This window comes from Mustelus asterias, chromosome 10 (assembly GCF_964213995.1).
Source record: "Mustelus asterias chromosome 10, sMusAst1.hap1.1, whole genome shotgun sequence".
In the NCBI taxonomy this organism is placed as follows: Eukaryota; Metazoa; Chordata; class Chondrichthyes; order Carcharhiniformes; family Triakidae; genus Mustelus; species Mustelus asterias.
The window spans coordinates 66,355,850-66,383,823 of record NC_135810.1 but is presented as its reverse complement, the minus strand read 5'-3'; the positions used below and the strand labels follow the sequence as shown (position 1 = coordinate 66,383,823).

At 44.3% G+C, this 27,974-nt stretch overlaps 1 protein-coding gene and 2 long non-coding RNA genes across 3 annotated transcripts in view; 1 reads left to right on the top strand and 2 right to left on the bottom strand.

Annotated features, from left to right (window-relative positions):
* The window catches only part of LOC144499646 (NADP-dependent malic enzyme-like), a 154,043-nt gene extending 153,226 nt beyond the window's left edge, over positions 1-817 (bottom strand). The window contains exons 1-2 of the mRNA XM_078221873.1: positions 589-817; positions 110-337 (exon numbers count right to left, since the gene is read on the bottom strand). Of these exons, the coding sequence (XP_078077999.1) occupies positions 110-337 (228 nt within the window). The 5' untranslated portion in view covers positions 589-817. The remainder of the gene's footprint in view (positions 1-109; positions 338-588) is intronic.
* LOC144499649 (uncharacterized) lies at positions 2-23,054 on the top strand. Its single transcript, XR_013498874.1, has 3 exons — positions 2-351; positions 4,887-5,025; positions 21,727-23,054. It is a non-coding gene; the product is annotated as an uncharacterized LOC144499649 (long non-coding RNA).
* LOC144499650 (uncharacterized) lies at positions 22,139-26,550 on the bottom strand. The gene is made up of 3 exons (XR_013498875.1): positions 26,039-26,550; positions 25,069-25,218; positions 22,139-23,292 (listed from the first exon to the last, which is right to left on the bottom strand). It is a non-coding gene; the product is annotated as an uncharacterized LOC144499650 (long non-coding RNA).
* Positions 26,551-27,974: the final 1,424 nt, after the last annotated feature.

Genomic DNA, 27,974 nt, shown 5'->3' with positions numbered 1-27,974 from the left:
TCAGTCAGGACAGTGTTCTGCAGCTTTGCTATCCAGTCCGGGTTGCTGTGTGTGTTTGGTGAAGTTTGGAGGAGATTTAAACCAGGCTGGAGCGGGCCAGCAGCTTTACCTTGTTGAGGTGGGGGTTGCGAGTGATTTCGTAGCCCCGGGTTTTGATGTGAGGCTGGTGTCCGGGGCCTGGGCCCGGGCCTGGGCCGCTGCTGTTCCCTCTCTCTGCCCCGGAGTCGCTCCAGATCCCCACACCCGCCACCCGGCCCAACAGCAGCTTGCCGAAGGAGTTGAGGCCGTTAGCCCGTCCACACGACACCATCGCGCTCATCCTCCTCGCCGCGTTCATCTGCAGGAAAGCCGGTACAAGGATGAGAATTTTAAAACTGTAACAGACAGGGGTTCAGAAAGATGGCAGAGGAATTAAATCCCCCTTCCCCCTCCTCACAGGCCAGGAATCCCCTCCCTCACCCTCTTTCCCTCTCTCACCCACCCACTCACTCTCTCCCTCTCCCTCTCCCTCACCTTCCGGACCCTCCCTCTCCCTCACCTTCCGGACCCTCCCTCTCCCTCACCTTCCGGACCCTCCCTCTCCCTCACCTTCCGACCCGGTCCCTGCGGCTGCTCCCGGAGCCACAGTAAAGGTGAGAGTGAGTGCCGCCCAGTGCAGTCCCGGGGGTGTCTGACTTGGTGACAGCTCCGGGTTATTGATGCACCCTCCCCGCAAGGGCCAATGTTCAGTTGTTATGAGCCTCTCTCCTGCAGATTGCACTGGTTGCTGCCCCAGCTCAACTTGTCGCTGCTCCAATTTTCCCCCCCTCCCTGTCACATGGCACCGTTGCTATTCACTCAACCTCTCTCGGAAGCACTGCACAGCTTCTCCAGTCTGAGATGGTTCACTTCAGAAAGTTAACATTCTGATTCATTTTGAGTCTTTTTCATGAGGGGGGATGATGACAGAAGGGCAACTCCCCCTTACTTGGGGAGATAAAGAGCCTAAAGGAACTGGAAGATTGCATTTCAATTTTCACCTCGTGGTGGGTGATGACAAACAAATTCAGAAAGGTTCGCCAAACATAGACCCCATTTCTTCTAGAATTGATGCATCCCTGAATATTCCAGGGGAAACTCATATTACTTCAATCCATATTCTATTCATTCAGTCCTTACCTGAGCAGCACAGTAGTTAGCACTGCTGCCTCACAGTGCCAGGGACCCAGATTGGATTCCCGGCTTGGGTCACTGTGCGGAGTTTGCACATTCTCCCTGCGTCTGCATGGGTTTCCTCCGGGTGCTCCAGTTTCCTCCCACAGTCCGTAAGACGCGGTTAGGTGCATTGGCCATGCTAAATTCTCCCTCACTGTACCCGAACTGGTGCTGGAGTATGGCGACTAGGGGATTTTCACAGTAACTTCATTTCAGTGTTAATATAGACTACTTGTGACACTAATAAATCAACTTAAACTAAAATCACCAGCAAGTTATATTTATATTGCAGCTTTAACATAGTCAAACCATCCCAAGGCACTTTACAAGAATATTATAAAACAAAATATGGCACTGAGCCACAGAAGGAAATTTTAGAACTGATAACCAAAATCTTGGTCAAAGGATATAGATTTTACAAAGTCTCCTAAAGAAGAAAAGAGAGGGAGAGAGGCAGAGGGATTCAGGGAGGGAATTCCAGATCTTGGGGCCCAGGCAGCTGAAAACATGACCACCAATGGTGTAGTGATTGAAACGGAGGATGCTCAAGAGATCAGAATTAGAGGAATACATGTATCCTGGAGGTACCTGACACTGGAGGAGCTTACAGAGATAGGGAGGGATAAGGCCATGGAAGGATAAGAAAACAAGGATGAGAATTTTAAAATAGAGGCATTGCTTAACCGAGAACCAATGTACATCAGCGAGGACTATGGTGATAGGTGAACTGTAATAATAACAATCATAGAAACATACGGCGCATCGAGTCCAACTTATTAGAAACACCCATCTAATCCTGTCAGCCAGCACTTGGCCCATAGCCCTGAATGTTATGACGTGACAAGTGCTCATCCAGGTACTTTTTAAAGGATGTGAGGCAATCCGCCTCTACCACCCTCCCAGGCAGAGCATTCGAAACTGTCACCAGCCCCTGAGTAAAAATTGTTTCCTCACATCTCCCCTGAACCTCCTGCCCTCATTTTAACCTCTGACCCCCTTGTTGACTGACCCTTCAGCTAAGGGGAACAGCTGCTCCTTATCCACTCTGTCAATGTCCCTCATAATCCTGTACACCTGCATCAGGTAGTCCCTCAGTCTTCTCTGCTTCAATGAAAACAACCCAAGCCTACCCAATCTTTCTTCATAACTTAAATGTTCCATCCCAGGCAGCATCCTGGTGAACTTCTGCACTCCAGTGCAAGCACATCCTTCCTATAATGTGGCGAGTAGAACTGCACATAGTACTCTAGCTGTGACCTCATCAAAGTTCTATTCAACTCCAACATGACTTCCCTGCTTTTATAATCTATGCCTCAATGGATAAAGGGGCAAGTGTCCCATATGCCTTTTTTACCACCCTACTAACATGCTCTTCTGCTTTCAAAGATCTGTGGACAAACACACCAAGGTCCCTTTGTTCCACAGAACTTCCAATTGTCCTATCATTCATTGAATACTTCCTTGTCAAATTACCCCTTCCAAAATGTATCATCTCACTTATCTACCCATTTGACCATTCCGTCTATATCATCTTGTAGCCCAAGACACTCTGCCTCACTGTTAACCATCTGGCCAATCTTTGTGTCATCTGCAAATTTGTCAATCCTATAAATGACATTATCATCTATGTCATTTATATAAATGACAAATAATAGGGGGTCCAACACAGATCCCTGTGGTATGCCACTGGACACTGGCTTCCATTCACTAAAGCAGCTTTCTGTCATCACCCTTTGTCTCCTACAGCCAATTTTGAATCCATTTCATTAAATTACCCTGTATCACATGTGCATTTCACTTCTTTACAAGTCTCCCATGTGAGACCTTGTCAAAGACTTTGCTGAAATCCATATAAAAACTACACTGACTGCACTACCCTTGTCTACACACCTGGTCACCTCCTCAAAAAACTCAATCAAATTTGTGAGGCATGACCTCCCTCTGTTGAAGTCATGCTGACTATCCCTGATCAAACTTTTGCCTCTCCAAGTAGAGATAAATGCTTTCCTTCAGAAGCTTCTCCAATAGTTTCCCTACAGTGTGCCTTTTTTCAGTACCCTACTAACATGCCCTTCCGCCTTCAGAGATCTGTGGACAAACATGCCAAGTTCCCTTTGTTCCACAGTATTTCCTAGTGTCCTACCATTCATTGAATACCTCCTTGTCAAGTAAGTATTCTTGAGACTCACTGGTCTGTAGTTCCCTGGTTTATTTCTACAACCCTTCTTAAATAGCGGAATGACATTAGCTGTTCTCCAGTCATGTGGCACCTTGTCCGTGGCCAGAAAGGAATTGAAAATTTGGGTCAGAGCCCCTGCAACCTCCTCCATTGCCCTTCTCCCTTGCCTCCCACAGCAGCCTAGGGCACAATTCATCTGGACCTGGAGATTTATACATCTTTAAGGCTGCCAACAACTCCAATACCTTGTCCTTCTCTATGTCAATTTTCTCAAGAACCTCAAATCTCTCTCCCCGCATTCCATACCATCATCCTCATTCTCTTTAATGAAGATGGATGTGAAGTATTTATTCAACACTCTACCAATGTCCTCTGGACTGGCAGCAACTGGACTTGTTGCAAGTTAGAACTTAAAAAACAGAGCTTTGGGATGACATCAAGGTTACAGATGCTGGAAACTGGCCAGGGTTGTATTAGAACAGTCAAGGCTTGAGGTAACAGAGACATGAATGGCCCAGAACATCTGATCACTGGATGGTCATACCCCTGAAGATATTCTGGGGGAGCCTTCAGAGACTCCACGCAATAACTATTGCTTGGGAAATTTGGACTTCTGATGGGCAATCCCCTGCATCTGTAATCCCCCATCAAACACTCTGGGTTAAAGTCACTGAGCGTAGATAGTTCTGATTTACTTAGCAGAGTAGGTTAAAAGTTAAAAGGATTAAAACCAGACTCATCTAATTCTGGCCTCTTAAGCATCCCCAATTTTAATTGCTCCAATGGAGGCCATACCCGTCAGTTGCATGGGGCCTGTACTCTAGAATTCCCTTCCTATAGATCTCACATCTACACTTTACTTTCAGTGTTTAATATGCTCTTTAACACCTACCTCATTAACTAAGCTTTTGGCTATTTTCTTATGTCCTGCAGAACTATAAGTTTTATAGTGTTCCTGTGAAGTGCTTTGGAATGTTTAATTACTTATAACTTACAAGCACAGTTTCAGATCTTTAGCGACGTCAAGCAGGACATCACTGCTCCAAAGAGGTACTCCTGCGCCAATGACCCATTGCACCCAGTCACCAACCTTATGCTGCCTTCACAGATCTTCAGGGATTCTCTTGTGCCCACTTTGTTTAAAGTCTGCAGTTCTTTAATTTGGAGCTGGCTTCTCTGTTCCTTTCTTTCAGCCTAGTTTAACAGGGCCTATTTCTGTCACCTGTCTGCCCCTTACCTGGGACTTCTGTTTGTGACCTCTCCCTGTCCCCCTCCCTGGTTTGGGATCTCTTCCTGTCCCTCTTCTGTGTCCTGCTCCCTGGGACACTCACTCATCCCAACGTCCACATGACCACCCAGCCTACATCTCCCCACTTAAGTTGGGACAACTGTTAGTACTGAGCTGTAACAATGTAGGAGAACAGTCACAAAATATAAACTATTTACAATGAACGCCGTACCATATCATGTGACCTGTCCTTTTGTACCGTTCTACTTTCTTCCTTCTGTGCAGGCACGGAGAGCCAATCCTCGGCCTGGAGAATGTAAAATACTGGGAGTGCACAGTCTGCCGGTTTCCAGCTGGCACAAGCGCAAAAGACCCAAAGTTAGTCAGGAATTGGAGTGACCGACGTCCAAGCTCACCAAGATAAGTATGGGTTTCATTACAATGAACATATTTAAATCCAGCTTTCACTGTGCAATTATGAGCTTGCTTTATCTTTAATATTTTCTGTGTGGGTTCCCAGAATTCTGGAAACCTAACAATATAAGGGTAAGGTTATTATGCCTTCTGCTTCCCATAAATTTTAAACAATCACACTTTTGAACATAAAACGCTGGGGTTTCACTGAGTGTATTTCTTACAGCTCACCACGTGGTTGGTGGACTCAGCTAGTGTCACTCAGTGCCTGACTGTAGCCGAGCAGTAAGTGTGGCACCCTGGAGGTACATTCTCAAATCAATTAGTTGCTAGCTCTTTACAAATAATATCACAAAAAACATCCATCCCTCTTTTTAAAAATGCCTCTTTATCAATATAACTGTTTCAAGCCTTGTGGCCAGCAGGAGCAGGGAATTGAGCCAAGAAATCAGAAACCCACCAGCATAAAATCACACTGCAGTTCTCCCAATAGCGGGTTCATGACGCGTTGGTCTTCCAGCTGGCAGGTGGTCTTCGACAGCTGGTTGCCGGTGGAGACACATTGGGTTGCAATAACGGGAGACCAGAAACTAACAACAATAGATAAAAAACAAAATACTGTGATGCTGGAGTCAGAAACAAAAACAGAAAATGCTGGAAAATCTCAGCAGGTCTGACAGCATCTGTGGGGAGAGAATAGAGTAAGAAGTCTCACAACACCAAGTTAAAGTCCAACAGAATAGAGCCAACGTTTTGAGTCTAGATGACCCTTCATCAGCTCCCAACGCGGACTAGTCTATATCAGAGAGGCCAAACATAGTCTGTGTGGCCGATTTGCTGAACACCTTCAATCCATCCGCAAGCAGGATCAGACCTTCCTGTTGCTCGCCACTTCAACACGCTACCCTGCTCTCCTATCCACATATCTGTCCTGGCCTTTTGCAATATTCTAGTGAACCCCAACGCAAACTGGAGGAACAGCACTTCATCTTCCGATTGGGCATTTTACAGCCTTCTGGACTGAGCATTGAGTTCAACCACTTCAGAGCATGAACTTTCCCCTCCACCTTCACCCCATGTCCATTTAATTTATTTCATTCTGTTTCTTCTTTTCATCTCATTCATCCATTTTTATCATTCTTTTTTCTCTCTTCCATTTTTCCACTTCTCCATTCCCGCTCTCCTACTTGCTTGAGTTGTTGAAAGGATAGATTGTACATGTACAGGATCCAACCATGATATTAGTAAGTTGTTGTCTTATCTTGTACTCTTGCCAGCTCAAGAAGATTAGTGCTTTTTGCAGTACTCGTGAAATAGGAGGAGCAGGAAAGCTACTTCCAGCTCCTCAGAGAAACTTTGGGCTCCTCTCTGCAAAAGGATCTTTTTTCGTTCGCCTCCTTACTGTGAACATGGAACCCCTCCCCCCACCCCAAGCTTTGATGTCCAGTCTTCTCCCCACTCCCAATTGTTGGGGAATTTGATTCACTTTTAGATGACACTATATTGATATCTGTTAGCCCTTCCAGACTCCTGAGGCTAAATACCTGAGGGATTCTTTTCTGGCTTTGTACGCCCAGTTTTGCATTCCAAGATTCAACCTGCCGATCAAAAGCGCATGTTGGAAATTTGAGTGCACATAACCATTTCAATTTTAAGTTGTTGGAAGGTATTTTGAGAGACAGGATCTACAGGCATTTAGAGACACAAGGACTGATTAGGGACAGTCAGCATGGCTTTGTGAGTGGAAAATCATGTCTCACAAATTTGATTGAGTTTTTTGAAGGGGTAACCAAGAAAGTAGATGAGGGCAGTGCTGTTGATGCTGTCTACGTGGATTTTAACAAGGCCTTTGACAAGGTACTGCATGGTAGGTTGTTGCATAAGGTTAAATCGCACAGGATCCATGGTGAGATAGCTAAATGGATATAAAGTTGGCTTGATGACAAAAGCCAGTGGGTTGTTATAGAGGGTTGTTTTTCAAACTGGAGGCCTGTGACCAGCGGTGTGCCTCAGGGATTGGTACTGGGTCAACTGATATTTGTCATTTATATTAATGGTTTGGATGAGAATATAGGAGGCATGGTTAGTAAGTTTTCAGATGACACCAAGATTGGTGGCATAGTGGACAGTGAAGAAGGTTATCTCAGATTGCAACGGGATCTTGATCAATTGGGCCAATGGGCTGATGAATGGCAGATGGAGTTTAATTTAGATAAATGCGAGGTGATGAATTTTGGTAGATTGAACCAGGGCAGTACTTACTCAGTTAATGGTAGGGCGTTGGGGAGAGCTACAGAACAAAGAGATCTACGGGTACAGGTTCATAGCTCCTCGAAAGTGGAGTCACAGGTGGACAGAGTGGTGAAGAAGGCATTCAGCATGCTTGGTTTCATTGGTCAGAACATTGAATACAGGAGTTGGGACGTCTTGTTGAAGTTGTACAAGACATTGGTAAGGCCACACTTGGAATACTGTGTACAGTTCTGGTCACCCTATTATAGAAAGGATATTATTAAACTAGAAAGAGCGCAGAAAAGATTTACTAGGATGCTACCAAGACTTGATGAGTTATAAGGAAAGGTTGGATAGACTGGGACTTTTTTCTCTGGAGCATAAGAGGCTGAGAGGCGATCTTATAGAGGTCTACAAAATAATGAGGAGCATAGATCAGCTAGATAGTCAATATCTTTTCCCAAAAAAGGCAGTATGCTGCATCTCCTGTGGGATGTATGTGGTGAGGAAATCCAGTAGTGTTTCAGGAGATTTTAGTTGTAAGAAGTGCATTAGATTGCAGCTTCTGGAGGAGCGTGTAAAGGAGCTGGAGGGGGAGGTAGAGGAACTCCGCATAATTCGGGAGGCGGAGGTGGAAGTTGATAGGAGCTATAGAGAAATAGTAACTCCTAGAAATGAGGCTTGGGTCAATGCCAGGAGGAGGGGTAAGAAGCAATCGGGAAGACAATCCCCTGGGGCGGTTCCCCTCCATAATAGGTTTTCGGTGCTGGAGGCTACAGTTGAGGAGGAATCAACTGAGCATAGAGAGCAGATCTCTGGGGGTGAGCCGAGTGAGAAAGCTCAGGTGGTTAGGGGCTGTAAAAGACTGGGCCTTGTGATTGGGGACTCCACAATTAAGGGGACAGATAGGAGGGTCGGAAATAAAGGTAGGGACTCAGGGTTGGTGTGTTGCCTACCAGGGGCTGGGGTCCGGGATGTGTCTGACAGGGTATTCAGGACTCTTAGGGGGGAGGGAGATAAACCACAAGTTATTGTACATGTGGGGACACACGACATAGGGAGGATAGGGGAAGGGGATATTAGGCAGGGATTTATGGAGTTGGGGTGGAAACTAAAGGCCAAGACTGACAGAGTGGTTATCTCTGGACTCTTGCCTGTACCACGGGATAGTTTAGAGAGGAATAGGGAGAGGGAAGGTTTGAATTCATGGCTGAGGGGATGGTGCAGGAGGGAGGGGTTCAGGTACTTAAGCAATTGGGGCTCGTACTGGGGAAGGTGTGACCTCTATGAGAAGGATGGTCTACACCTTAATCAGAAGGGGACCAATATCCTGGGGGGTAAATTTGCTAAGGCCATGCAGGGAGGTTTAAACTGATTCGGGGGGGGGGAGGGATCCTGAGTAGTGGGGCTGAAAGTGAGGGATGCATGGATGGGGACTGCAATGCACGGCATTGCAGAGGTGGGGTGGAGCAGGGTTTGAAATGTGTATACTTCAATGCCAGGAGTATTCGCAATAAAGTGGGTGAACTTGCAGCGTGGATCAGTACCTGGGACTTCGATGTTGTGGCTATTTCAGAGACATGGATAGAGCAGGGGCAGGAATGGATGCTGCAGGTCCCGGGGTTCAAATGTTTTAGTCGAAGTAGGGAAGGAGGTAGAAGAGGGGGAGGGGTAGCATTATTGGTCAGAGATTGTATCACAGTGTCAGAGAGGAGGTTTGATGAGGACTTATCTGTTGAGGTAGTATGGGCGGAGATTAGAAATAGGAGAGGAGAGGTCACCCTGTTGGGAGTCTTTTATAGACCTCCTAAAAGTTCTAGAGAGGTTGAGGAAAGGATTGCGGAGTCAATCCTGCTTAGGAGTGAAAGTAATAGGGCAATTGTTATGGGGGATTTTAACTTGACTAATATTGACTGGAATTGTTATAGCTCTAGCTCGTTAGAGGGGTCAGTTTTTGTTCAAAGCGTGCAGGAAGGTTTTTTGACTCAGTATGTAGACAGGCCAACTAGAGGTGAGGCTATATTGGATCTGGTGCTGGGAAATGAGCCAGACCAGGTGCTAGACTTGGAAGTTGGTGTGCATTTTGGTGATAGTGACCACAATTCGGTTACGTTCACCTTAGTGATGGAAAGGGATAGGCATGAACCTCGGGCCAGTGGTTTTAGCTGGGGGAAGGGTAATTATGAGGCTATTAGGAGAGATTTAGGAAACATAGGTTGGACTAGGAGATTACAGGGACTGGGAACGTCCGACATGTGGAGTTTTTTCAAGGAGCAGCTACTGCGAGTCTGTGATAGGTATGTCCCTGTCAGGCAAGGAGGAATTGGTAGGGCTAGGGAACCGTGGTGCACCAAAAAAGTTTCTTTGTTGGTTAAAAAGAAAAAGGAGGCTTATGTTCGGATGAGACGTGAGCACTCGGGTAGTGCACTAGAAAGCTTTAGATTGGCTAAGAGGGAGTTGAAGAGCGAGCTTAGAAGGGCTAAAAGGGGACATGAGAAGACTTTGGCGGATAGGGTTAAAGAGAATCCTAAGGCGTTCTATAGGTATGTCAAGAACAGAAGGTTGGTTAGGGCAAGTTTAGGGCCAGTTATAGATGGCAGAGGGAAGTTATGTGTGGAACCGGAGGAGATTGGTGAAGCATTGAACCAATATTTCTCTTCGGTGTTCACGCAAGGGGACATGAATATAGCTGAGGAGGACACTGGGTTGCAAGGGAGTAGAATACACAGTATTACAGTTGATAAGGAGGATGTGCAGGATATTCTGGAGGGTCTGAAAATAGATAAATCCCCTGGTCCGGATGGGATTTATCCAAGGATTCTCTGGGAGGCAAGAGAAGTGATTGCAGAGCCTCTGGCTCTGATCTTCAGGTCGTCGTTGGCCTCTGGTATAGTACCAGAAGATTGGAGGTTAGCGAATGTTGTCCCATTGTTTAAGAAGGGGAACAGAGACTTCCCCGGGAATTATAGACCGGTGAGTCTCACTTCTGTTGTCGGCAAGATGTTGGAAAAAATTATAAGGGATAGGATTTATAGTTATTTGGAGAGTAATGAATTGATAGGTGATAGTCAGCATGGTTTTGTGGCAGGTAGGTCGTGCCTTACTAACCTTATTGAGTTTTTTGAGAAAGTGACCAAGGAGGTGGATGGGGGCAAGGCAGTGGACGTGGTATATATGGATTTTAGTAAGGCGTTTGATAAGGTTCACCATGGTAGGCTTCTGCAGAAAATGCAGATGTATGGGATTGGGGGTGATCTAGGAAATTGGATCAGGAATTGGCTAGCGGATAGGAAACAGAGGGTGGTGGTTGATAGTAAATATTCATCATGGAGTGCGGTTACAAGTGGTGTACCTCAGGGATCTGTTTTGGGGCCACTGCTGTTTGTAATATTTATTAATGATCTGGATGAGGGTATAGTTGGGTGGATTAGCAAATTTGCTGATGACACCAAAGTCGGTGGTGTGGTAGACAGTGAGGAAGGGTGTCGTAGTTTGCAGGAAGACTTAGACAGGTTGCAAAGTTGGGCCGAGAGGTGGCGGATGGAGTTTAATGCGGAGAAGTGTGAGGTAATTCACTTTGGTAGGAATAACAGATGTGTTGAGTATAGAGCTAACGGGAGGACTTTGAATAGTGTGGAGGAGCAGAGGGATCTAGGTGTATGTGTGCATAGATCCCTGAAAGTTGGGAATCAAGTAGATAAGGTTGTTAAGAAGGCATATGGTGTCTTGGCGTTTATTGGTAGGGGGATTGAATTTAGGAGTCGTAGCGTTATGTTGCAACTGTACACAACTCTGGTGCGGCCGCACTTGGAGTACTGTGTGCAGTTCTGGTCCCCACATTACAGGAAGGATGTGGAGGCTTTGGAGAGGGTGCAGAGGAGGTTTACCAGGATGTTGCCTGGTATGGAGGGGAGATCCTATGAGGAGAGGCTGAGGGATTTGGGATTGTTTTCGCTGGAAAGGCGGCGGCTAAGAGGGGATCTTATTGAAACATATAAGATGATTAGAGGTTTAGATAGGGTGGATAGTGATAGCCTTTTTCCTCTGATGGAGAAATCCAGCACGAGGGGGCATGGCTTTAAATTGAGGGGGGGTAGTTATAGAACCGATGTCAGGGGTAGGTTCTTTACCCAGAGGGTGGTGAGGGATTGGAATGCCCTGCCAGCATCAGTAGTAAATGCGCCTAGTTTGGGGGCGTTTAAGAGATCCGTAGATAGGTTCATGGACGAAAAGAAATTGGTTTAGGTTGGAGGGTCACAGTTTTTTTTTTTAACTGGTCGGTGCAACATCGTGGGCCGAAGGGCCTGTTCTGCGCTGTAATGTTCTATGTTCTATGTTCTAAATGTGGGGGAGTCTAAAATTAGAGGGCATAGGTTTAAGGTGAGAAGGGAGAGATACAAAAGGGTCCAGAAAGGCATTTTTTTCACACACAGGGTGGTGAGTGTCTGGAACAAGCTGCCAGAGGTAATAATAGAGGCGGGTACAATTTTGTCTTTTAAAAAGCGTTTAGACAGTTACATGGGTAAGATGGGTATAGAGGGATATGGGCCAAATACGGGCAATTGGGACTAGTTTAGGGGCTTAAAAAAAAGGGACAGCAAAAAAAAAGGGACGGCATGGAGTAGTTGGGCCAAAGGGCCTGTTTCCATGCTATAAACCTCAATGACTATAATTAATGGCTGGAAAATTATGTGCCCCAAAGGCCCGAATTACTAATGTGTAGTCTGGAAAATCGAGGCACATTGCCAAAAGTTCAAAGTTGGAAAATTCACCCTTAAATTACAGCTTATCTTGACTCTTTGAAAAATGTTAATAGCTCTGGTCCTCTTTGGTGGTCCTCCTGGTCTCGAGTTTATTTGCTATTTTTTCATTAATTCTCTTCTTAACATTGTTAATTCTTTTTGAATCCACTGCCAAGTCATTCTATAGGTCAAGAAAGTGCTTCATTGCCTTTTTTTTCCCTGAGACTGCTTCAGGAAATGTGGTGTAGATTAGGGCCCACCCTGTGCATAAGATTACTGCTTTCTTCAACAATGCTTTCATTACAACGGTATACGTATCCACCACAATTAAACGCACCACTCTTGTTTTTCACACCATTACGTTGAATTATGCCAAACAATATATTCCACAAACTCATCTAGTGCCTATTAAAGTTCAAGAGATAGTTTATCTACTTGTTATGGTGCTTAATTATGATTATTACCTCTTAAGGCTGATTAGATGTCCTTATTTCCCATCAATGTTTGGTTTCGCTTTTGCCCTTTGAAAACGCTGATAAGAGGGAAAAAAAATTTGCATTTATATAGTGGCTTTCAGATCTCAGAATTTCTCAAAGTATTTTATGAAGTACTTTTGAAATATTGTCATTGCAGTAATGTAGAAAATAGTGGCAGCCAGTTTTCCCAAAGCAAGGTGCCACAATAGTAACCTGTTATTGACTCCATAATTTTTTTAATGAGGTTGGTTTTAGGATAGATAATGCTGAGAACACTTGTCTTTGAAATAGTGCCATGTAAGCTTATAAAGTGTATCATGGTATTGTGCAATAACTTTAGTCTCCTGAAAACAGAGATAACACAGAATTAGTTAAGTTGCAATGAGAAGAGAATGGCTGATCCAAAGAGCCTCAAGAGGTGAATTCAAGTATTCGAGGGAGACAGAATTGTCAAACTCTACCATGACTGACCCTGGTAGAACAAGGCTTATGTTTGAGAAAGATCACCAATAGATTGTCATACTGTTAAAAACTGGCAGTCTGTCAGCAGAGTGCTTAATCCAAACTGTAAAGATAATCGTGTTCAATTGTGTCGTTACCTTGGACATTGAACAAAACATTTTCAATCAAAGAAAAATGCTAACATTGCAATTCCCTGATACACTTAAATTACATTTCTACCTATAATGATCTGAATGTCAGTTAGCATTATCTACTCAAGTGATTTGTTTAACTTTATGAGTGTATTAAATGTGTTATCGTATATGGTTGAATAAATGTCATTAGTTGATGTACATCTGTGTCCAACCTCCTCTTTGACTTGGGCAATTCAAAGTTAACCATCATGCACACTACTGTACTCTATTCCAATTGAAATTCCTTTTGTTTGTGTAGCTCTTAATATAAGGTTCACTGATTGATGTAATGTCGTTCAAAGGTGAACTAATTTTCAAACAACTAATAATCTTAGATATGTATGGTACAATAGATGATCTCTAATTCTGATGTGGAGGTCGAAAAAGAATAGATTTGTTGAATACTCTGGTTAGCAGTTCATAGATAACTTATGCATTTACTATTTCCAGCATCATTACTCAGTTATATTGCTACTTTCGCCTCAGTGCAAGGGGATTTTTGGAATGCATCAGCATAAGGGCAGAATCTTGTTTTTGATGAAGCATCAGGACCATATCCAAATCAGGAACTTGGTTCTGCTAGTAACAGGCTTTCTGGTTGAATTTTGTGGGGCTAGCCAGTAAAAGAGGTGTCTCTGGAATTGGCATCCAATTAGTTGCAGCAGGTGGGAGGAGCAGTCAGTAGCTCAGACGACAGCTGATTATTTAGAACAAAGAACAAAGAAAATTACAGCACAGGAACAGGCCCTTCGGCCCTCCAAGCCTGCACCGACCATGCTGCCTGACTTAACTAAAACCCCCTATGCTTCTGGGGACCATGTCCCTCTATTCCCATCTCATTCATTTACTTGTCAAGACACCCCTTAAAAGTCACTACCGTATCCGCTTCCACTACCTCCCCCGGCAACGAATTCCAGGCACCCACCACTCTCTGTGTAAAAGATCTGCCTCGTACATCTCTTTTAAAACTTGCCCCTCGCACCTTAAACCTATGCCCCCTACTAATTGACTCTTCCACCCTGGGAAAAAGCTATCCACTCTGTCCATGCCTCTCATAATCTTGTAGACTTCTATCAGGTCTCCCCTCAACTTCCGTCGCTCCATTGAGAACACACCAAGTTTTTCCAACCTCTCCTCATACCTCATGCCCTCCATACCAGGCAACATCCTGGTAAGTCTTTTCTGTACCCTCTCCAAAGCCTCCACATCCTTCTGGTATGCTGTCAGGGATACTGACAGCATACACAACGGCAGAACTGTGCAAGTGGACAGCAAATTTGCAGAGGTGAAAGGAAGAGGAAATGGATGCCAAAGGGGGAAGGGCAGCCCCACAATTCACAGATGCGCCATTAATGTTATGGTGGAAGATACAAAGATATAGAAGCAGTTGCCTTTTCCAGAGGACGGCATGAGGACACCACCCAGCTACAGAATAGGAAAAACCCTTGTCTCTGATTTTGTTTTGATTTGATTTGATTTATTATTGTCACATCTTGGTATACAGTGAAAAGTGTTGTTTCTTGCGTGCTATACAAAACATATCATTCATAGAGAAGGAAAGGAAAGGGTGCAGAATGTAGTGTTACAGTCATAGCTCGGGTGTAGAGAAAGGTCAACTTAATATGAGGTAAGTCCATTCAAAGTTTGTGTTGGCAGCAGGGAAGAAGCTGTCCTTGAGTTGGTTGGTATGTGACCTCAGACTTTTTTCTGACAGAAGGACGAAGAGAGTGGATGGAATTTTACAATAATTTTTTCTGTGTCCAGCTAGACTGAAAATGGGAGAGTTCCAGATATGTTTTACAGGCGAGTTTTCATACCGAATCTTATGCGCTTTGTTTCTAGCCAGAGAGGCTGTGGTCAGAGCTTAACTCACCAGACTAACTGTAGAGGGAGGTATTGTGCATGTATAGACCTCTGATGCTGCACATGCGCAGTAGCAGGGGTCTGACAGACAAAGAGAGAACTGTCAGGCTCCTGCCGCTGCAGGCAGCCTCAACTGGCTACCAACCCCCGCAATCATGGGGACCCATGGCCTGAGATACAGCCTCCACCACCCCTCCACCACCTAGAATGATTGCAGCCCCCATTCCCTCCCCCACCGATTGCAGGCATAGTGGCAGCAGGCCCCCATCCCCCCATTGGCCTGCCCCCCCCATTGGCCTCCTTCCACGGTCCCCAACCTCCCATTGACCCCACCCCCGGCACACCCCCAATTGGCCCCTCCTCTGACACTGCCCCCATGGGCCCCACCGCAGCACTGCCTGGTGGGCATTGCCCAGGTGCTCAGTGGGCATTGCCCAGGCGTGAGGTTGGCATTGCCGAGGTGCAAGGCTGGCACTGGCCAAGGGGCACCCCCACCTTGCACTTGATCTCCCTGGGGGACCCCACTGGCCTCCGGTTCCACCGGCAATGCCAACTTGACTGTTCCCCGTTCATGGGGAGCAGGTGTTTTCCTCATTGGAGCGAACCTCTCCCGGCGAGGCCACAAAGGCAAGCGAGCATGGACGATTGAACACCAGGCTCACTAAACACATGCGAAACACTATTATAATAAATTTAAATAAATGAATCAGCCTGTTGCCCATTTCCGGCAAGAGGCTGACTGTGCCGGAAATCCAGGTGTCATAAAATCGCGACAGGCAGAAAAACGAGCGCCATTCGCACTGGCCGCTTTTTACCCGATTTTACGACATTTTCCCACTGCAAACGGGCATAAAGAGGTCATAAAATTCCGCCCAGAGCATGTCCAGGGTCCATGGCACACTGCCTTAAAGATCAATACAACAGGGTTATCTGTACATTGACTTCAATGAAATTACAACTTCCTCTTGCTGCAAGCTATGCAAAATACTTGCTTCAAAGAGTTACTGCCATCAGCACTAACCATACACCATGGCTGGCACATTGAATGCCACTTTCCCCCTTAATAGTCTTGCAATGATGGTATGTTGAACCCTCAGCAATTGCCTGCTGCACTCATCTTTCTTATGTTATTATGGTGCCGACACATCATGCCATTGGGAAAGATCCATTGCATCCATAAAATGGCTCTTTATTGGTTTCTTAATTGTCCTAATGAACTACACATATCACCCAGAGGGGTTCCCAACTCATTAGCAGTCTGTCACTGGGAAATTCAAATGGGGTGTTGGTGTGGTGGGGAAAGATGTTGGATGACAGGCCCGATGTCTTTTTTCCCCAGGTCCAATATCTTTTTCTCCCACTTTCTTGACCCTTTTCACACCTCTCAATCTTCTTCCAAGGCCTGAGAAAATTTATCCTGAAGTGTGAGCATAATGTGACATCCTCAGAAGAAGACTTCCTTTTCTTAAACCAGTTTGTATTCCCACAACAACCTCCAATTCTGAACTCAGAATTACAGAATTACTATCCGGTCTTGAGAAGGCTTCAACATGGGGAACAGTCAAGATTTTGGGGTGGTCTCTGCATCAGAAGCCATGATGGAACGGACAAAGCACTGATCAAAAGTTTTGTAGCATTGTTACCAGAACGCAGATATATCGTTAATTCAAAACATTTTGGGGAAAATGTAATTTTTTTCTTTCAAAAAGAGCAACAATCACATATTGAACTGCTGTTAAACAAAGAAAAAACTTTTTAAATAATCTGAATCATTTGAGAGAAAATGTAATTCCCTTTGGTGGTTCTTCTCAACATTGCTATCAGTATGATAATAAATGCAGTGTAGAGCAATGTTCAATGCATGCAGGTCTAAAGACCTAATTTGTACTCCCAATAAAATCAGTACTGGGAATTGAGCTGACTGTAAGTTTACTGGGCCAAGTCTTTCAAGTGAGTTGCTAAAGTTTGCAGAATAAATTTGACTTCTGTCCAGTAGATTGCCCAATAGGGCATACAGAATATCTGGCCGTACTCTTACAAAAATCTGGACACTGAAAAGTAATTAGCTAAATCTGGGTAAATATTGTTTCAGTATTTATAGTGGTTTAAAATTGATTTCAAGTTTTAGTCAACTATTCCCAGATGGTAAAGAAGGAAGCGGGGATTGGGAGCTCACTGCCATGCAAAAACAATAGGAATCCCATTGTAGATCCCATCACAGAGTCGGTGGACAAGTGATGGAATGATGCAGCACTCAACCTCAGCTTGATAGCCAGAAATTAGACATTATAGATGTCAGAAATTTTCCCTATTTGGAATTCCAAGGCACACTTCCAAGGGACAAAGGTGCAGTTCGGCTATTAGGAGGCGCCAGCCAAGCTCAGTGATCTGTATAATGCATCTGTAGGAATGGTCTGCCCTCCTGGTGACCAGCCATCTGGGAAAATAGTGCCTTATTCAAACTAGTGCCTTATTCTACCAGGAGAAAAATAAAAATAATGGCCAGGATTTCCAAAAGATTAAGGTGGGATGGCACGGTGGCACAGTGGTTAGCACTGCTGCTTCACAGCGCCAGGGACCCGGGTTCAATTCCGGCCTCGGGTCACTGTCTGTGTGGAGTTTGCACATTCTCCCTGTGCCTGCGTGGGTTTCCTCCGGGTATGCGGTTTCGTCCCACAGTCCAAAGATGTGCGGGTTAGGTTGTTTGGCCATGCTAAATTGACCCTAGTGTCAGGGGGATTAACAGGGTAAATATGTGTGGTTAGGGCCTGGGTGGGATTGTGGTCGGTGCAGGCTCGATGGGCCAAATGGCCTCCTTCTGCACTGTAGTGATTCTATGATTCTATGTGGAATCAGTTTGGGTGAAGATAAGAAATAGCAAAGGAAAGTGGTCACCTGCTTCACTGAGTCCATCTTGTCAAGGTAAATTGTCTGCATTCCATGCTGCTTTATAAACGTAAAATGTCATCTAATTCGCATGACATGGGTGTAAAAAAATGAGAAACCTGAGTCATAAACTAGTGTCTTAAACCTAAATAAAGATATTACAAATGTATGAAGACAGACTTAGCTAAGGTGAACTAGGAAAATAGGTTAAAAAGTAAGATGGTAGATAATAAGTGGCAGACAAGTGTGAAAACAGGAGAGAATCACACCCATTTTTGGACAAATTCCCAGATGCAATTGTATGGCACTTCGGAAAAGATGAGGCAAAATGTGATTCTCGCCAGTAGGGGGAGTGGGCAGAGCCTATTCACGCCAGAAAACCAGCTGCTGACCTGTCGGGACGCCATTGTGTTGGCGCCCCAATTTCCCAGTGCACGGTGTACACAGTGCACTGGGAGATCTGACATTCACCCCCCTAACCCCCCCCCCCAGATCATCGCTGCCATCCCACATCACTGACCCTGATTCCACCCCTCACTCCAACCATTCACTAGCTGAAACCGCGGGAAAACTGGTGTAAATTATGATTGTTTTTCAGAGGTCAGACTCAAATCTCCCACACTCTGCAAGGCAGAGGTCACAATGGTGAATGTCATTAAAAGTTCGGGGGCCCGGTCTATTCACGCTGGAGGCTGACAGTTCCGGAACTCTGCGAATGCGCATTGGGCATGAACTGTCAGCCTGTAGTTTGCTGGCCAGCTCGATCGCTGGCCAGCCTGGGACCCTCTCAGTGCTGCCCCCCCAACCCCTCCACAGCCTGATTGCGGCCCTCACGTCCATTCATGGGCCAGCCCCGAAACCCCCCTGTCCCAGTGACCCAATCTCCAGTTCCCTCCCCCTAGCAGTGACAATCCCCTCCACCCCAGCAGAACCCCCCCCCCACCCCAACGGGAGGCAGACCCTTCCCCCCAGCCCACCCCGATTGCTCGCCTCCCTCCAGTCCTGACCGATCTCCATGCAGAGTGGCAGTGGGACCCCCCTACCATCACCGATTGCCCCTAAGTCTGGCCCCTAGGCCCGCCCCCTTGGCCAGTGGGCAGTGCCAAGGTGCCCCTTGGGCAGTGTCAGGGGGCACAGGCTGGCACTGCCAGGGTGCCCATGCCCCGAGGGCACCCCCCCGCCACCCGACCCCCAAGAGGCTCCTATGCCCCCCCTTCACTCCAGCAGGGTCTCCCGCTACTTCCCCGAAAGTGGGGAGCTACTCTAAACCCCGCTGGAGTGAAATTGTACTGGCGAGGTGGGAGATGATATCAGGCCTGGAGACCTCAGTCCGAGGCCCGATAATCACATTCAAACAACATTAAAATAAGATCAAAGTGACTTAGCTGCTGGTCCCGCCAGTGTCCAGCATGGTCCCAACCGCGCTCAGAGAACGTGAATTCTGCGAATCTCTCCCACTGGAAAAAATTAGTGCGTCGAGATAGGAGAATCATCTCCATGTAGTTTACTGAAATTAGCTGCATGTTGACACCTCAGGAGGAAGCCAATTGGGATTGTCACTTTTGGCTGAAGATGCTTGTAAATATTTCAATCTAGCTTTATATGTTTAAATGTTGAGCTTCTGCCATTTTCAACAGGATGTAGCAGGGCTCCATAGCTTTGCTCTGGTTTATTGGTTGAGGGACCACAGAGCTCTGTTTGCAAGCCTGTTGCTTACTAAGTTAATGTTTTGGAAATTACCTATGCAAGTGGCTATCTCCCCTCAAGCCCTCTCCAAGCCATTTGCCTTTAATCCTCATGACAAATTTCACACCTGAACCACCCACTCCAATGCTCTCCCTGGCAACTGTCTAAGGCTGACCCTGACTATTTGCAACCTTGATGTCAAATTTGGCCGGAAGATGAACTTTTGACCACAAGTCCATACCATCACTAAAACTGTCTATTTTCACTTCCGTAACATTGGTGACTAGACCCCTGCCTCAGCTTTACTTGCTGCTGAGACCCTCATCTAACTTCATCACCACTAAATTGAACTATCCCAAAGTACTCCTGGCCAATCTCTCACATCCTAACCTCCATAGACTTAGATCATCCAAACCTCTGCTGCTGTATCCTAACTTGCATCAAATTATGCTCACTCATCGTCCCTGTGCTCCTGATCTACATTTGCTTCTGGTTAAGTGATAGGTCAATTCTTATGCCTGTTTTCAAGTCCTTCCATGGCATTGTCCTTCCATATTTCTGTAATCTCCTCCATCCCTATAACCCTTCGAGATATCTGCACTCCTTCAATCTGAGCCTCAAAAACATGGCCAATTTTAAAAATATCATTCCAACACTCTAAGCTCTGGAATTACTACCATCAATCTCTAAGCCTCTCTTCCTTCTTTAAGATGCTCTTTAAAACCTACCTCTTTGACTAAGTCATCAGTCATTGGCTTTAATATCACCCTTACATGGCTTGTGCCAAATACTTTTTGATAACACTCTTGTGAAACATCCTGAGACATTTTACAACATTAAAGGTGCTACATAAATATAAGTTGTTGTTGCAGTTGTCATTTCAAAATTAACCTTACAAAAATTGGCACTCATCTGATAGTCATACTGACCAACATTACAATGTCCCAGACACCAGCAAAAACCGTCCCTTTGAAACCTATACAATTCCATATAAAATAGTCTTTATTCATAATTGATTTATATTCACACTATTGCATTAAAGTGTATCGTCACATCACGTGCATGGTATCAATATAATTAAAATGACAAAAGGCACATCTACTATCTCCTTAAATAGCAAATTTGCTAAATATTTAGCATTGCAATGAAGGCTCTTTGAAACATAATTTATACAAAACAGTCAATGATTCTGCACTATCTTATCACAAAAAAATTCTGCTCTGAATATACATCATGTATTATTGCGTTCCACAAATGAGCCTTTGTTTGCATTGCACTCTCAGCCTGACCTTCAAACTTTGGTACAGTTTGCTCACAAAGTGATTCCAAAGCAGAGATCTTCCATTACATAACAGTGCCTGGAAATATATGACCTAATAAAGGAGTGGTGCACTATGAAATAATCTGGGGCAATTTGCACATGATGAAGACTTCATTTTTTTGTCTGGAGTCAACTAACCTCAAAGAGTAACAGACATTTATGCTGGAATGGATCCAAAGTGAAGATGTTGATATATTTCTTATACCTTTTTCTTGCAGAAAAACATGTTGTTGTTACGTTAGCCCTATTTTTTCAGTAGTTTTATTATTGTAAAAAAAGTCACATTATAAATATAAATGACAGTTTTCCAAATGTGCCCTTCTGACACAAAGAGAACCTCAGCTGGGGAAAGCTATGGGCCTCCAAAAATAGAAGATTTTTTTGCCCACTTACCTGTGTTCAAAAATTGCGATCCAACTCCCAATGGGAGCAGCACTTTCGGCTTTCAGTAATGTAATCTCCGCAGACCCCAGCGTGGCGCAGGAGAACTCTAACTTCGCCCCGTAATGACAGGGCCAGCTTGGAAACACCCATTGAGATCTTGCTTGGAAATAGCAGTTTTGTATTGAAAACAGAGAGCAGAAGGATTTTATAAAGGATTTTAAATGCTTTTATAAAGCATGTTGAAGCTTTTAAAAAATGATTTTTGCTATTTCTTTTAAGTAATTAATCCTATTGTTACTGGCTCATTTAAAGTGTAATTTTTGATTTTATTTTTATGATTGAAGTTAAGTATTATACAAGATGTATAAACTAACATCGGTTTTATTATTTGTTTTAAATCTGCGAAACTCGTATTTAAATCTGCATTATATTATTATATAACTTTACATGTGGCATGTTTATAAGTGTTCATATGTTTTAATTTAGAATATGGAAACTGAAAATGTAATTGGGAAGAAAAGAAGTCAGAATTTCTCAAAACATGATTTGGATACCTTATTGTGTGAAGTTGAGCAAAGGAGAGTTTACATTTTGGGCCGTAGAAAATCTAAATGTGTTTATCATTAGTAATCTTCTGCCTTGCTTACTTCATTTATAATGATCTCATATTTAGCTGTTCTGTTTTGATGTTTCAATAAAGCATTTATATAATTTCATATTTAAATATTTTGCTTTAATGTTTCAGTAAAATGTGAGTAGAATTTTGTAAAGTTTAATGGAAAACATTTATCAAACAAAGTTATAAATACAGAACATTGATACCATGTGTTGCAAGATTTTATCAGAGACTGAGTATTGACAGAACTTCAGCTAATACAAAGACTCACAAAGTCAGTATCCTGGTTAAAGATGTATCTTTATTTGACCAACAATCGCAGGGAGAGATAGCACTGGGCAGTCCAACACCTCTCTGAGAGAAGGCCCTGAGCATTCCGAAACCACTCTGAAGTTACAATACATCAGACAGGACAATTATACATTTTCAAGTTCGCTTTTCCTGCCTTCCCGTTAGTTATGAACCAGTCATCATTAGTACGAATCAATCATTGTTAACAGTTGTCATATACCTTAGCCAATGATATTCTACCCTCTGACATCATGGGATTTCATTGGTCCATAGAATTCAGATGCTTCTTCTCCCTGTTGCTTAGCAACCACTGACGCTCACCAACTCTCAATTATGTCAATGGTCGAGTCAGACAGTTGATATTCTCATGTCTGAGAAGCACTGTCTTATCAGTACAAATTGAACAGCTGTATTCATACTATGGCTTTAGGAACCCATACTGTCCATAACTTATGCTGATAAAAATACACACATTCTGTGGTTTCATTGTTCCAAAGAATGTGGTTCGTCTCACTCAGTCTTCATCCCATCATGCTCTGGAGGAGCCTGCCTTTGGCTAAAGTGGATAGATTACTTTAAAAATATAAGTTAAAATCCAAAATACATGTTCAATCAGAAATACTTGTTTAAATCGCATACATATTTAAATCTCTTACTGTGATTATATGTGTCTTTGTGCAGACAGTACCCCTGTAAGTCTGGTCTGGAGTCATTTCATTTAGTGCCAGTAGTTTTATCAGTGTCTTAAATCCCTGAGTATCTGAAATTTCTCTCACACCATGTTAACATTTAATTAAACATTTTACTTTAGCAGCTGCACTATGACATTTTGTTTAATTGCCTCATCTTTACAATAAAATATTTTTTCTCTTTAACACATTGATCAATAAAATATTTTTATACATTTACACAATAGTTCTCTTGTCTCTGTAAACAAGGAGGTACGAGAGGAAGGGATATGAGGCAGGTAGGGAGGTGGAGGAGTGGGTTTGGGTATAAAAATTGTACATTTTACATGCAGCCTGACTTTTCTGCACCTACATCAAAGCCTCAAAAGAACTTCAGTGATTTTAAGAAACCGAGCTAAAAGTATGTATCAGAGATGGTGGAACATGATTCCAGATTTTCACTGGATTCTGCAGTACCTATCAGAGAGATAGTTCACATCAGTTTACAGAAGACTTGCATATGTCACCTTAAGGAATACACTTTCCTGAAACATTTGAAATAGCCATGTTGCACACTTCCCACTGTAACTGTCGAACTCACTTCATCAAGAGGCTTCTAAGGATCAACATTACATCAGGGAGACTCTTAAAATTAGGATAAATATTGCTTAAAATACATTGCAAAATCCAAATGGACTTCAGCTGAAACTTATTCCAGACACTAAAATGCACTTTTTAATATATGAACGTACCTTTTACTGGCATTAGTATGTCATGACAAAGTTGTATTTTTAAAAAATCTTTTGTTCACTTTCTGTGCATTACTTATATTTTAAACATCTTTTAAAAACATTTACAAAACAATCAACCCACCCAAAGAATGTCTGCTGCCTCTACTTAGTGCAGCTAGACCAAACAAAGTATGCAAATAAATAAGTGTAAATACTCATCCATCATCAGGGCAAGTGACAGATGTTAGGGAGAGACTGCAGCTCAACGCTTCAGTACCAGCAGCTCTAAAAAACAGAACTGGAGGTTTAAGCTTGGCGTGCTTTCAGTGCACATGTCCGTTCATCAAGACTTTCATATTGTCCCAACTCACATGTGCGGTGCACAATCTCTGTAAGTCGGGATTCGGGCTGGAAGTTACAGACCTCTGTGTTAGCTTGGGGGAAGACACAATGGCCAAGGCAATGATGTAGAGGATAGTTGGATTAAAATGAAAAGTCAAAAGGCCTATAACTGGGTCCCAAAATAGAATCCCAAATTGTACAAGCCATGTCGGCACAAATCCTAAGATTGGAAAGTCATTCAAGGATGGCTTTCACCTGAAGAAGTGTCATTAAAATATTACACCTGTGTCTGACTGACTCTTTTGAAATCAAAAAATTATTTTACAAGCTGTCAGTATGATGAGAACAAACTGAAATGTGTAAGAGGAGCCATCCAACGTTGAATGATCAGGAAAAGGGGGAGAATGCAGGGCAGTGCTGTACCACTAAGATCTATCTGATTAGAATTGAGGGGCCCTGAGATGTTCCAAAGATTTGTGCATCTGAAGGCATTTGCCAATGACTGAGAGGCCCAATACTTGAGGCCTTTTCATCCAACAGGTCACTGGTAAAAATGTAAATGAGACCCAAGGTTTAATATTAGGTGAATCTTGGGCCTACTTGTTCAGGCTCAGAGATCCATCCCTGTGCCCTAAACACCTCCAATAAATGTGAATATACAGAATAGGTATTCACGATATGAATCCAAATTATTTCTTATGAAAGCACTTTTGTCTATTTTGAAATAAAGTTTTGCACAATTCCTCCTAGTTCTGATCAAACAAAATTCCAAAATACAAATTCAACATGTGATGAGATTGATTAATCTTTCTAATAAGACTATCAAAGAACATGCTGCAAAGGCAGTTAAATAGAACTGAGCAGCAGGCCGGTCCTGATCTTTAGAAGGGAAGAATAGGCTAGGGGGGTCTTGAATGGTCTATTCCAATTTCTATACATGGAACATCAGAATCAAGCCCAATCTTGCCCTCGCTAACATCCCAACATGCATTTTTTGCATTTTTTCAACAGGGACCATCAGTTAGCGAATGGGAGCATTAAACACATGTGGCATTCTCCTTCTCAACTCAGGGTGCTGGAGCCAAATCTATCAGCCTGACTGAGGTCAGCTAACTCAGCACTGACTCCACACCTAATCTGGGAACTCCCTGTGAGATGTAGCTATGATAAATTTGCTGACCTACTGAGAAAGTTCACTAGAATCACAGGCACAGGTCTTCTGGTCTCCAGATGGTTGTACCCGTGAGGTACATGGAAGATGCACTGATGGACTCCTCAGAAGACCCCATGCAAGGACTGCACAGGAATTTCCCAGGAAGTTTCAACTGTTCTGATGAAGAGTCAAAAGGATTCAAAATGTTAACTCTGTTCTTTCTCCTTACAGATTCTGTCAGATCCCTCCCGACACCCCTGACCCCAGGGCGACTATACCCCATCCTCAGACCCTAACTAGCCCAACTCCTGCTGATCACCTGACTACCTGGCGAGGGCGGCATGGTGGCACAGTGGTTAGCACTATTGCCTCACAGCGCCAGGAATCCAGGTTCGATTCCCGGCTTGAGTCACTGTCTGAGTGGAGTTTGCACATTCTCCCTGTGTCTGCGAGGGTTTCCTCCGGGTGCTCTGGTTTCTTCCCACAGTCCAAAGATGTGCGGGTTAGGTGGATTGGCAGTGCTAAATTTCCCCTTAGTGTCAGGAGAACTAGCTAGGATAAATACATGGGGTCATGGGGATAGGGCCTGGGTGGGATTGTGGTCAGTGCAGACTCGATGGACCGAATGGCCTCCTTCTGCACTGTAGGGATTCTATGATTTTATAATCTCCTGACTCACTCTTGAACCTCCAACTGCTCCTTACCCCCAAACCCCTCTGACCCCCCCCCGACTACCCCCCATCCACAACTCCGACCACCAAACATCTCCTGGATAAACTCCGTCCCCAACTATCACCCCATCCCACCTCCCAACCACTCGACTGCCCACACCCCTGACCTGACCGACCATCTCCCCAACCCTTGACTAACTCCCATCTCCACACCCCTGACTACCTCCTCCAACACCACCCCCCCCCAAGTGCCGATCTCCCAAACCACCTGATCACACAACCTCCCCCCCCCCAACCCATCCCACCCACTTATCTTACACACTTACCTTCTCTCCTTAGCTTACGAAAGTGCCTTTGGGATTTTTACACTTCCCAGTATAGGGCAGCTAGTTCCTCTGACACCCTTAGACTATACTGAATGATTCCAGGAGCGGCTACGTTCCATATTTCCCCGAAAATCCTGCTTAGAATCCATACAAGGAATGTGGAGCGCCAGTGTATGGTATGAAAATCGAAGCAGACTGGCAGTCTAATGGTGATTCGACCCAGATTCATGCAGCACAGATTGGGACAATCATGCCTTTGATAGCTTTTTGAAAGTTATCCGATTCGTACCACTCCCCTGCTCTTTCCTCACGGTCCTACAAACTTTTCCTTTTCAAGTATTCAATTGCATTTTGACAGTTACGATTGGATCTGTTTCCATCACCCTTTCAATCTGCATATTCCAGACTATACCAATGCACTGTGTAAAATAAAAACCCTTCTCATTTATCTTCCAGTTCTTTTGTCGATGACTTTAAATCCATGTCCTCTGGTTACTGACCCTCCTGTCAGTGGAAACAGTTTTCTTAGAGGGTGATCTTACCGGCTTGTCCTGCCGTTTGATCGGCGAAGACAGGCGGCACCGCCAGCCTTTTTTTAAGTGCTATACGATTGTGACTGGGAGTTCATCCAAAAAATCAACGCGATTCACTCCCATTTTCACACTCGTTCGGCACTTAGAATTTTTTGATAAGATTGCCCCCTTAACATAATTTTCACATTTTTGTAGTCTGTTGGTCACTTTAATTGTAGCACTCTTTGGACACCCGGTGGTTTTATAGGTCAGAAAAGGCACCCACCTACCTTTGCACATTTCCAGTGTGAGTCATACCGAATACCGTAGGGAGAAACTTAGAGGAAGTTTGGCCAGGTGGACATGGGGAAGGGGAAGAAGTGACGGATGTGACAGCGATAGCCAATCAGATGGTCACAATCTTGGTGATGAAGCAATTCTTGTGGTCCTTGTATTTGTTGGTGGTTAGGATGGAGGAGATGGGAAAGGGATTTAAGCATAGAAGCATGGAAAATAATCCAGGAGTTACCTTTGTATTCCAGGATAGTGCTGGAATAGTGTGCAGTTTTCTCAGATGGGAACAGGACCCATTAGTGATCTATGTAATCCATCCAGATCTGACATTGAATGGCTAAACCAAGTGTCCATCATATCCATTCAAGTCTGCATCCATTGTAATGGAGATGAGGAGTGCACAGAGGTAAATGACTGGGGTGAGAGAGTCAGGGTTTTAATGGGAACTCTGGTGTTGATTGTGGAGGTGGAGGTGTGTTTGATCGGTAGATTAGCACTGGCTGCATGCTGAAACCATGTTAATTAGTAGGCAGCATGAAATTGGTGGATTGTAGGGGTGGCACGGTGGCACAGGGCAGCAGGGTGGCACAGTAGTTAGCACTGCTGCCTCACAGCACCAGAGATCTGGGTTCGATTCCTGGCTTGAGTCACTGTCTGTGCGGAGTCTGCATGTTCTCTCCGTGTCTGCTTTGGTTTCCTCCAGGTGCTCTGATTTCCTCCCACATTCCAAAAGACATGCTGGTTAGGCAATTAGCCATGCTAAATTCTCCCTCAGTGTACCCAAACAGGCGTCGGAGTGTGGCAACAAGGGGATTTTCACAGTGGCTTCATTGCAGTGTTAATGTAAGCCTACTTGTAGCACTAATAAATAAACTTTAACCTTTCAGAAGCAATGGGCATGGGTTAATCCCACATCCTGATCTGGGTGCCCAGTTTCAAGAGCTGTCAAACTTAGCCCTCTCTATTTGTAAAGCCAAGGATCTTGTATGCCTTCTGAACAGACTTACATTGTCCCGCCACATTCTAAGACTTCTGTGTGTGAACTCTGAGGTCTCTCTGTTCTTGCACCCCCTTTTAAAATTCTGCCATTTAGTTTATATTGCCATTCCTAGTTTCCTTCCAAAGTGCAT